This window comes from Pyrus communis, chromosome 2, assembly GCF_041283825.1.
Source record: "Pyrus communis isolate YQ-2024b chromosome 2, ASM4128382v1, whole genome shotgun sequence".
NCBI classification, from domain to species: Eukaryota; Viridiplantae; Streptophyta; class Magnoliopsida; order Rosales; family Rosaceae; genus Pyrus; species Pyrus communis.
In genome coordinates, this window is record NC_142566.1 from 5,716,322 (window position 1) to 5,727,928 (window position 11,607).

An 11,607-nucleotide genomic window follows, 5' to 3' on the forward strand; every position below is an offset into this window, starting at 1 on the left:
AGTGTTTGCTTATTTCTGGGATATGCCTTGGGTTATAAAGGTGTTATATGTTAACACATTCCTACCAAAAGGTCCATTTTATCCAGGCATGTAGTACATGATGAGACATGTTTTCTTGCCAGATTAAAGGTTGTTATTATGCCAGAGACAGCTATCAATACATATACTAGGTTGTTAATGACACTTGTAGTGTCTTCGACTTCCTCACTTCAATCTATCTCTTCAGATCTTTCACATGCTTCTATCAACACAATAGCTCATTTCAATGCTACTCTTTCACAATCTCATTCCTTGTTACTTGTCCAAGATTCATATCAACTCCAGGTACTCTTACCAATTGAATCATCCCTTACTTCATCTATCGTTGTATCTAATGCTTCTAAGATTAATGGATCACATATTCATCTAATGCAAACCAGATTAAGGTCTGGAATTATACCTCGGCAAGATTATTCTGCTTATGTATCGGATACCTCAGTGCCTACCTCTTTTATTAAGTGTCTTTTGAATTTGCATCTTTGTTGATTAATGAACATAGGTTAGTTTCTCTAGATACACCTACTTAGCAACTATCACAGATGGTAATGAGCCAAAAACTTATAAAGTTGCTTCCAAAGATCTAGTTTGGTAGAAGGCTATGCAAGAGGAGTTTGATGCCTTAAAAACACAAGGTACTTGGGTTCTTGTTCCTCCTTCTATTGATCGATCTATTGTTGGTTGTAAATGGAATTATAAGGTCAAGAGGAACTCTTGTGGTACTATCTTTAGGCACAAAGCCCAGTTGGTTGCTTAGGGCTTTACACAAGAACATGGACTTGATTATTCGGAGACTTTTAGTCCAGTGGTTAGGCACTCCACTGTTAGACTTATTTTGGCTTTAGCTACTTCTCAGCGTTGGTCTCTTCGACAATTGGATATCAAAAATGCTTTTCTGCTTGTGAATTACAGGAGGAAATATATATGCAGCAGCTAAAATGGTTCATTGATCCACTTTATCCTAATTCTGTTTGTGAATTGGTTAAATCACTTTACGGGCTTAAACAAGCTCCAAGAGCATGGCATTCCAAATTTACAAAAGTTCTTCCTCCATTGAGATTTCAAGTTTCTTCTTCTGATGCTAGTTTATTTGTGAAAGATGGTGTTAATATTGTTTTCTTCCTCTTGTTCGTAGATGGTATTATTATTACTAGGTCTGATGCATCTCAGGTTCAACATACAATTGATCAGCTTGGAGAGTTGTTTGATCTTAAAGACATTGGAGCTCTTACTTATTATCTTGGTCTTTATATCCAATATCGAGACAATGGTACTTTGTTTGTAAATCAAACCAAGTATGCCAAAGAGCTACTCAAGAAAGCAGGGATGGACATTTGTAAACCAGCTTCAACTTCTTCCAAACCTCATACTCAAGTTTGTACTACTGAAGGCCTTCCTTTGGAGGATCCAACTTTCTATAGAAGTCTTGCAGGTGTTCTTCAGTACCTTACATTTACTAGGCCTGATATATCACATGTTGTCAATGTTGTTTGTCAGTATATGAGTCATCCTACTGAATCTCATTTGTTCTTGGTTAAGCGAATTCTCAGATATATCCAGGGTATATTACATTGTGGTATTAATTTTCAGCCTTCTCCTGATACACAATTGTCTGCCTACTCAGATTCCGATTGGGTAGCCAATATAAGTACACGACTATCTTAGACTAGTTATGTTGTATTTTTTGGTCCCAACCCTATATCTTGGTAATCTAAAAAGCAGCCTTTAATTTCCAGAAGTTCCACTGAAGCTAAGTATAAAGCGTTGGCTCACTGTGCTCTAGATGTGAGTTGGCTCTGGAATATTTTAAGGGATTTGCATGTCTTTGTTCCTTCTCCTCCTCTTATTTATTGTAATAATATATCTTCCCTTGTGCTTAGTATGAATCATGTCTTTCATTCCCGTATAAAGCATCTAGACATTGACTTCCATGTTGTTCCGGAGAATGTTCAAAATGGGGATCTACAGGTTCAGTACATTTAGCAGCTTGTAGATTTGTTCGACACTATTCCAATCTTAATCTTGGTATCTCAAGTTAAGCTTGAGGGGGGTAATAACTCAAGGTTGATTAGTGTGCCACTTGTCTTTAGGATCTATGTACACTTGTCATTTAGACAATGGTTGCTTAAATTGTAAGCTAAGTTAGCTTATGAGAAAAGCTATATGTAGAAAACTATAAATACCATTTGTAAAGCTTAATAGTCGGTTAATGAGAATATACTACAATTTCAGAATTCTTTGATTTCTCTCTCTAAAATTGTTCATCTCTTTTACTTAGATAAACCCTAATCTCAGTGTAGTTATGACCAGATAGATCATCTCATGCCGATCTCCCCTTTATAGAAACAACTATTTCTTCCTTCTATTTTCTTCTTTGATTTTTCTGTCTTTCTTCTTCTCAAGCTCCAAATAAATTCTCAATTAAACACAATACATGAGCTAATCCTTTATAATTTATTTGAGCCTAGTGTTATTTTCATTTGAATATTCTAAGAACTAAGTAAGAGTGTACAACTTGCTACCTATTCTTCATTGAGATTGTGAAAATCACTTTCCACCTTTGACAAAAGATCTCCTCTATTCTTCTTTGCCGTGTGTTTAACTCATGATCTTGGTGTATAAAAAGACTTTCTTTTGGAATATTTATATGACATTCTTGAAATATGAGAACGTATGATGCACAATAAAAATGGAAGTACAATCAATTTTTGGCCACTTATTTATTATGACTCGGCCTATTGTTATAAAATTCTGATTGTGCCACTGCTCATTGTATGATGATATCCCTATTTATCAGACCATTTAAACTGCTATCTATTCATCTTGCGATTCCTCCACTCGCATACCGAATGTTGCTGTTAAGTTAGCTCAACCACTTTACCATCGAATTGTATATGTACATAGAGGAGAGCACACTTTTAATGCTATGTTTTGATGATGGACAATCTCAAGAAATATATCGAAGTCAATTTAATAAGGGATGAATTACAAAATGAGGAGGGATTAGAGATGCACCATATGAATATTAATATTACAAAGGGCATGAGAAAAATATTTTTAATCTGTCTTATCTAACATTTTGTAATCTGTTGTTTATTAACCTCAATTTGTAATGGCTTGGAAATTCTTCACCCCAACATAACCTAAAAAAAGTTGGCGATCGCCTGCAGCAATATTGGTACATCTGCACCTCTTGCTATCCCCACTACTCCAAAGCAAAACCCCTTCCAGTACATGACAACAAATTTGCCCAGATCCAACAGATTACAACCCATCGGAGACTTAAACGTAAAAATTTATGGCAGGAGTAAAAGATAACGAGCCTGTACCCATACCACTCTAGCAGCAATGGATGTTGAAGGTTACGAACTTAAGAAAGCAGCCAACCCTATTTCCAAGCATATCAAAAACCTCCATGTTACGAAACCCCAACCACCAACAACAGGCGACTAAACATACGTTAAACTCTGCACATAAGTCCGAATGCACATAAGTCCGAATGCACGTACGCCCAGACGAATTCCTTGCTGTCATGCATAGAAATTTGTATTTGAAAACTTAGCACAAAGATGAAATGAAAAAAGGGAAAAACGACAAAAGGGGGAGGAGTTTTTTCCCTTTTTGTTTGCTCTATGACATCCCACCTCATCCAAAAACTGGGAAAATGATTAATTTTTATTGAATATACAGAAATGCAAATCATCAATGCTCGTACACAGTATAGGAAGGTTCGAAAAATGCAGATTAAGTCCTCAATCGATTTCTATATCATTTCAAATCAAATTCTAGGGCAAGAAGAAAAACCATATGTCCTTTGGCCATGGCCAATCACGGAAGGGAATTAGTGGTGGGTGAGCCTTATTGTGATACATGGGTTCATGGAATTGATGAGTTTGAAGACAACGAACGAAGCATGCATTTTGTGATGTATATCAAGGCAACAATCAGACGCCACCAGCCTAGGGTTTCGGAGGAAGTGGAAGAAGAGGACGCAGCAATAGAAGAACACTTGAGCGTGAATGATGCCACAATGGAACTACAATTTGATCCAGAGAGTGACATGGGTCTTCTCATATCCAACACTCTTTCGGGCCTTCATATTCCTCTCCAGGCTCATCCACCCATAATAGCTGAAATATTGTATGAAGCCTACTCCTGGGCCCTGGAAAATGATACTTATTTTCCAGGTCGAGAGGTTTTTCATATGGGGGTGTACGTCGAAGTCAGTGTTTATCGGACAAACTTGTCAGATATTGGGGACATCAACATGGACGTAGAGGATGGTGGTGCTGAGCCTCAATTTGTACCGGCAAGTAAATCGTCCATTGAGGAGTTGGAGAGGACGACAGTCAATGCCACAACAATGTGTTCTATTTGCAGGGAGGAGATGATGGTTGGCTCAGAAGCAACTCGGATGCCGTGCTCACATCTTTACCATGGAGATTGTATTGTGGAGTGGCTGCAGAGAAGCAGGAATTGCCCGTTGTGTAGGTACTCCATGCCTGCTGATGGATGATGACAGAAATTATTGTCGTAATAATAAGTCGAATTTGATCTGTTTTGTTAATGATTAATCTGGTTATTGTTCTTCCCAATTTGCTATGCATTTTGGTCTTTTTGAACTTAATTATGTTTCAATGTTTGTGGTACAATAAAATTCTTGACTGCTGTGATGATAGAAAGACTGAGATTTTTATGAATATTGGGGTCGAATTTGTATGTTCATTAGTTAATTTAATTAAATAATTTTACTGCTATCACTTATCTACCATTTTGCATGCAAAAACCACTTCTGATACTACAATAGTACCAATTTAGCCCTAGCTAGTCCAGCCCTCCTCAAAGTGATTAGTTCCTATATATAATAGTTGTTTCTTTTAATGTTTAGATAGTGTCATTTTTATCGGTCAAAATGGTACAAGCGCCGCTATTTAGTATTAATGTCTAGTAGTATTCCTCTTCACTTGTAAGTGAAAGGTCTTAAGTTTGATTCTTACCAAAAGCAAATGCAAACCAAATTATTATGGCTAGCCCATTATGAGGCTTAGCCAACTCCCCACCTCTATCTAGAAAATATCATATATATTAAAAAAATATATAGTAACAAACACCAACTGTAGAAGAAAGCAAACTTATTAGGGTTCAGTGGAGAATACGCCTCAAGTGGTTGGAATCTACATGAAACTACTCTGATAACAAAAAATTGTAAAAGATACTTAACATTAAAACAAACATTGCAATCTTCAGAGACATAAAATAATAAAAAGAGATCGAGAAAATGAAAGGGGTAAGGAAGAAACGGGAAAGCAGACACGAGAAAGGAGAAAAAAAAAAAAAACCATATGACTTGAAAATCCACAAATAGTTATTTACCGGTAAAAAGCATATATAATCAATCGTTTGTTCCAACCGCAAAAAGATTTAGGCAAGTTACATACATATGATGTACTTTAAACAAATTAAACCAAGTTAAACGTTTAAATCTATGGCAACCGAACTTAAGTCAAATAAAGCAACTTAAACTTTAAGCCAATCATCATCAGAAACTTCGAGCTCATCTGAGCTTTCCTTCTGTTCATCATCAACCTTCTTTTCCAATTCAGTGCTGCCAGACTCCTTCTGTACATCATCAAGCTTCTTTTCCAACTCACTGCCGGCAGACTCCTGTACATCATCAAGCTTCTTTTCAAATTCATTGCTGGAAGACTCCTCCTGTACATCATCAAGCTTCTTTTCCAATTCATTGCTGGAAGACTCCTGTACATCAACAAGCTTCTTTTCCAATTCACTGTTGGCAGACTCCTGTACATCATCAAGCTTCTTTTCCAATTCACTGCCGGCAGACTTCTTCTGTACACCATCAAGCTTCTTTTCCAATTCACTGTTGGCAGACTGGAGCTTTTTCCGATAACTCTTCCGTTTCTAATCAATCACAAAAAATAAATAAGAAAAATAATTATAGGTTATGTAATGCGTATACGATTCATGGTTCATGAATCGAAATGTTCCCAGTCACAAATAAAATAGGAAATTAATTAAACAAACCTTTCGTTCTTTGGCCAAAGACGCCGCCAACTCATCAGCCTTCTGTTGCTCTAAAACAACCGTCCCATTCTGAAAGAATAAAGCCAGTACATTAGCCCCACTATATAACTCTTTTAGTCCACAAAACTCCGATTAAATAATAGTTACAAATAAAACTACGTTAATTAAGCTATACTTTGAGAGTAAGAAAAGTACCATTTCATGCAGTTGCATCTCCATCTGTGCAAGAGCTTTCATAAGATTTATCTTTTCAGTTTTAGTCTGTTCAACCTGAAACGTAAGCTCTAGCTTTTCAGCTCTAGTCTGCTCAAGCTCTTTCTGCTGACATTCATTACGCTCGAGCTCTCTCTCAAAATTAATTTTAAGCTCTTTGTTTAGATCAGCTTCCCTCTCTAGCTCAGCCATTTTCTTGGTAAGCTCTATGTTCTCAAGTTGTTTCTTCCTAAAAAGAAAGGATCCATCTTTGTAAGCTCTACTTTTCTGCTCAAGCGCTATATTGAGGTTAATCTTTTCAGCTTGAATCTTCTCAAGCTCTTTCATAAGATCTTCATTTTGAGAATTACCGTCCTCAACCATTTTCTCAAGCACTTTCTTCTGACTTTCACTTTGCTCCAACCTCTTCTGAAAATCATTCTCAAGCGTGATGAACCTATGTGATTTCTCCTCGCTCATTTTCGTCTGAAATTCAACAAGTGGGACAATTGTCCAGTGAAGAATTGTTAATCTAATCGAATATCAAGCCTCATGACTCATGATAATGTTCTACAGTTCTAGTTTATGGCAGAGACAAGTCATTATTTGAAGGGGTATTAGATTTTCATCCTCCAATAAAATTGTAGGTCCTGGATTAGGTCCGTTATTATGATCAATACTGGATGCATACTAAAATACACTTATGACCATAATCAAAATCCTAATCCAACACTCAGGTTTAATGGAAAAAGAAATCATGCCTAAGGAATCTATTATTAATTTTAATCCCAAAATAGACTTGTGTAATTAAATTGATGTTAACTTGAGAAGAAAACGATACCAGCTCTTGCAGTTCCATCCCAAAACGTTCAAGGGATTTCTTAAGCTCGCCCTTTCCAGCTTCAGTTTGCCTAAGCTTTATCATAAGAGCTTCCTTTTCAGCATCCTTCTGTTCGATCACTTTCTCAAGCTCATTCTTCTGCATTCACCAAGCAAAACAACCTTCTTAATTAGGTATACTGTTTTGAATATAATGTTAAGATACAAATTGTAGGTCCTTTGATCAATTACGTTATATGACACATATATACATATAAATATATGTGTATATAATACACACACACAGTAGGTTGACCAAATATATGATTTCACAGATGCAATTCTAATTCTACTTAGATATTCACAATAGCATACACGATCAAAGAATCAAAATCTAATATAGCACCCAAGTTAATTTAAAAGAAGAAAAAAAAATCTTAACCGGGGATGAAAAATAAAATTTACTATGATAACAATCTTAAAAAGATCAAAAACGTAAATTGGTTTAAAGTTGAGAAAAGAAAAATACCATTTGTTGCAGTTGGGTTTCATTCTCCTCAAGCTCTCCTTTAAGCTCTTTCTTTTGAGCTTCACTCTGTTCAATCTTTTTCTCAAGATCATTCTGATGCTCTTTGTTTTGATCAATCTCAGTCTGCAACTCAAGCACTTTCTTGTTAAGTGCCTTCTTGTCAGCCTTGATCTGCACAATCTCGTCTTCAAGAGCTTCCTTTTCAGCCTCAATTGCCTCGAGATCTTCCTTTTCAGCCTCAATTTTCTCAAGATCTTCCTCAAGACCTTCCTTTTCAGCCTGAAGAGCTTCCTTTTCAGCCTCAATCTCCTCAAGTTCTTCCCTAAGTTCCTCCTTCTGAGATTCGCTCTGCTCAAGCTTTTTCTCAAGATCGTTCTTAAGTTTTTTGTTTTGATCAGCCACATTTTGCAGCTCAAGCACTTTCATTCTAAGCTGTTTGTTCATCTTAGCTTCATTCTGCAGCTGAAGAACTTTTTCCCTAAGTGCCTCCTTATCAGCTTCAGTCTGCTCAAGATCTTTCTCTAATTCATCAATTTGAGCCTCTGTGTTATCCAGATGTTTGGTAAGATCTTTCTTTTCAGCATCCCGCAGTGCAATAATTATCATAAGCTCGACCTTACTGGCTTCCGTTTTCCCAAGCTTTTGCATAAGAGCTACCTTTTCAGCATCCTTCTGTTCAATCACTTTCCCAAGCTCATTCTTCTGCATTCACCAAGAAAAACAAGCTTCTTAATTGGGTATTTGTTTGAATATAATGTTAAACATAAAATTGTAGGTCCTTTGATTATGTATGTTATATGATACGTATATAAATAATACATATACGTACATATACATATATGTAACACACACACAGTAGGTTGACTAAAATGTGTGCGATTTTTCAAGTACAATTTTAAACCTACTTAGATAATCACAATAGTATATCTGATCAAAGAATCAATATCTAATCAAGGACCCAAGTTAATTTATTGAAAGAAAAAAATAATCCTATACAGAGATGACAATCAAATTTATTATGAAGCCAATCTAAAGAAGACCAAAAAACGTAAATTGGTTTAAAGTTGAGAAAAAGAAGAATACCGTGTGTTGCAGTTGCACCTCACTCTCCTCGAGCTCTTCTTTAAGCTCTTTCTTCTGAGCTCCACACTGTTCAATCATTTTCTCAAGATCATTCAGGTGCTCTTTGTTTTGATCAACGTCACTCTGCAAATCAAGCACTTTCTTGTTAAATGCCTTCTTATCAACCTCGATCTGCGCAAGCTCGTCTTCAAGAGCTTCCCTTTCAGCCTCAAGATCTTCCTTTTCAGTCTTGATTTTCTCGAGAGCTTCCTCAAGCTCTTCCATTTCAGCCTCATTTATGTCGAGAATTTCCTCAAGCTCTTCCTTTTTATCCTTAATCTTCTGAAGTTCTTCACTAAGCTCTTTCTTCCGAGATTCGCTCTGCTCAAGCTTTTTCTCAAGATCGTTCTTCAGTTTTTTGTTTTGATCAGCTACATTTTGCAGCTCAAGCACTTTCATTCTAAGCTGTTTGTTCATTTGAGCTTCATTCTGCAGTCCAAGAAGTTTGTTCTTAAGTGTCTCCTTATCAGCTACAGTCTGCGCAAGATGTTTCTCGAGTTCATTAATTTGATCCTCTGTTATCTCGAGATGTTTGGCAAGCTCTTTGTTTTCAGCATCACGCTGCACAATAATTTTCTTCAGTTCCACGGTCTGTTGAGCTTCAAACTTCTCAATTTTCTCAAGCTTTTTCAAGTTCTGCTGGTCTTTAAAGTACACTATTGACAACATAACATGAAAAACAAAATAAGCTAATTATCTTTCCTGCCCTTTTCAAAGGCAAAGACAACATGGGTAATCAGAAACCTAATTACTTAAGAAAATGTTACTCACCAAAGTCCATATCTGCCGAACTGCGATACGTCTTCAATCCTACAATGCAGAAGAAATTGAAACAGTCCAAATAATGAAACCACTTACACCAGTTCTTGATATATACAAACATACATATGTACGCTTTTATGCAAACATAGATGCATTCATACTAAAAATTACTGCATATCATGTAAATGGTACTTCACCAAAATCTGAGAATTAAACAACTGGGTTTAAAATGTAATACGTATTTGATTATGTATTATATGTAGTATCAAACAGATAGAGGTGGAAATACACTTGAGATAGATATGCCCCAGAGGAACTCCTGGTTAGAGAGAATAACTTAATGTCACACCTACATCATCATTGTGGCATTCCGGGCCAATCATATAATGTTACGTGGGAAAAGACTAAAACATGACATTGTATTATTGGCATGAGACACCATGATGACAGCGTACCCATGCCATAATAGGCATTCTCTTGCTTGGCTCGTTTTATGCCCCAACCGAATCACGATGAAACTTAATGCAAACAACGGCAATAACTCTTTAAATCATACGATTTCTTAACATGGAAAAAGTTTAACATCTACTGAAGATCATTATTTATAACTCGTACATAAAAAAGCTATATCAGGTAAAATAGCAAAATCCCATACAAGTGGAAGGTGTCTCTCAATCCATCCCTCATATTCCCAGTAACACTAGGGAAAGAAAAATTAATTATAATATCACAGATTTATACTTTAAAAGAAACACTGAAAAACCTCGTCCAGTAGATAGCTAGGGTTTCTCGCTAGGGTTACCGGACCAGACAAACGGAGGTCCAGTGGGTTTAAAAAACTAGTCAAAGCAAAGTCAAGTTAGTTTCTGGTGGTAAGACACCAGTTTAATTTTAAACCATTCTCCTCCAGATTCAGTGATTTCAAATACGATAAAAACACATTCAGATATCAAATATCATAAAAAATAAAATAGCATCCAAACTCACTGACTTGATGTCATTAAAAATCTCAACTTCGACTCTCTGATTACGATTATCTCATGTTTCTCAACCCTAACAAGAACAAAAATTTGAATACCGGATATATGGTAATCAAAATCAATTAGAAAAGAAACGTGATGTATTTGGCTAGCATACCACTCAACATGAAATATATGTATGCTATCTGCATAAAAATAAAGATTACGGTATATATAAGAACTTATGTGTGTAGGATAACTAAAGGGAATTCAGCACTCACAGTAACAAGAAGAGCCAATTAACCTTGGGTTTCGTCCTTCTTCAAGGTCGAAGAGAGAGAGCTAGGGATTTGGGTGTGTTTTCTCTCAAGCGCGAACCCTTTATATAAAGATACAGGTCTCCTTTTTGTGTTCGACTTCTACATAACTTGGGAAAAGGGTTTTGTATCCGAGCTAACTACAACCAAAATTAATATCCCCTTAAATAAATAAATAACCAAAATTAAAATCCTGGTCAACTATTTTGGCAAGTGACAATTTTATCCTTACTTTTTACACCCATTTTGTTTCTGAAACCGCCACTACTACAAAATTGGCTTATTGTGTCGATTAGTGGTGGCAGTTTTATACGGTTACTGTTCAGAAAATAAAGTATTACTGTCGGTTATATCCAACAAGAATAATGTAACTCCATTAGATACATTTTTTAAATAATTTTAACCAATTTTGGGGAACATATCCGACATGAGCAAGTAATGTGTCAAATCTATTAATTATTTTTGAATTTTTTTATACTAACTCTGGTGGTTATAACCGACACAAATTTTTTCAAATTTTTTATACTAATTATGGCGGTTATATCTGACACAAATTGTGTCAAAATATTATATTATTTTTTTAAACCATTACTTTTGATTAAACTTTCTTAAAAAATATTATATTAAACAAATAGTGATTTTATTGTTTTATAATCATCGAAATTTTGGGTCCCGTTACCTTATCTCTGAATGTTTTTTTTTTTTTTTTTTTTTTTTTGCAATTTTTTACACATGCTATCTCCGAGTATATACAAACATATTTGACAGTTAGATCGTTGAAACTAGTTTCGTAGAATGCATATCCTATCAAATTAATAGATTTAAC

The 11,607-nt window shown here is 35.7% G+C and overlaps 1 protein-coding gene across 2 annotated transcripts; it reads right to left on the reverse strand.

Moving 5' to 3' along the window:
* Positions 1-5,379: 5,379 nt before the first annotated feature.
* LOC137747982 (uncharacterized) lies at positions 5,380-10,923 on the reverse strand. Of its 2 annotated transcripts, none has more exons than XM_088683224.1 (8): positions 10,746-10,923; positions 9,515-9,553; positions 8,705-9,399; positions 7,622-8,323; positions 7,115-7,252; positions 6,277-6,759; positions 6,082-6,150; positions 5,380-5,958 (listed from the first exon to the last, which is right to left on the reverse strand). In XM_088683224.1, exons 2-8 carry the CDS (start codon positions 9,522-9,524, stop codon positions 5,554-5,556), a joined length of 2,502 nt encoding a protein of 833 aa, XP_088539350.1. In that variant the 5' UTR covers positions 9,525-9,553; positions 10,746-10,923; the 3' UTR covers positions 5,380-5,553. The 2 variants fall into 2 exon arrangements, with proteins under 2 accessions (XP_088539350.1, XP_088539344.1); XM_088683218.1 differs by lacking the exon at positions 10,746-10,923 and adding an exon at positions 10,497-10,571.
* Positions 10,924-11,607: the final 684 nt, after the last annotated feature.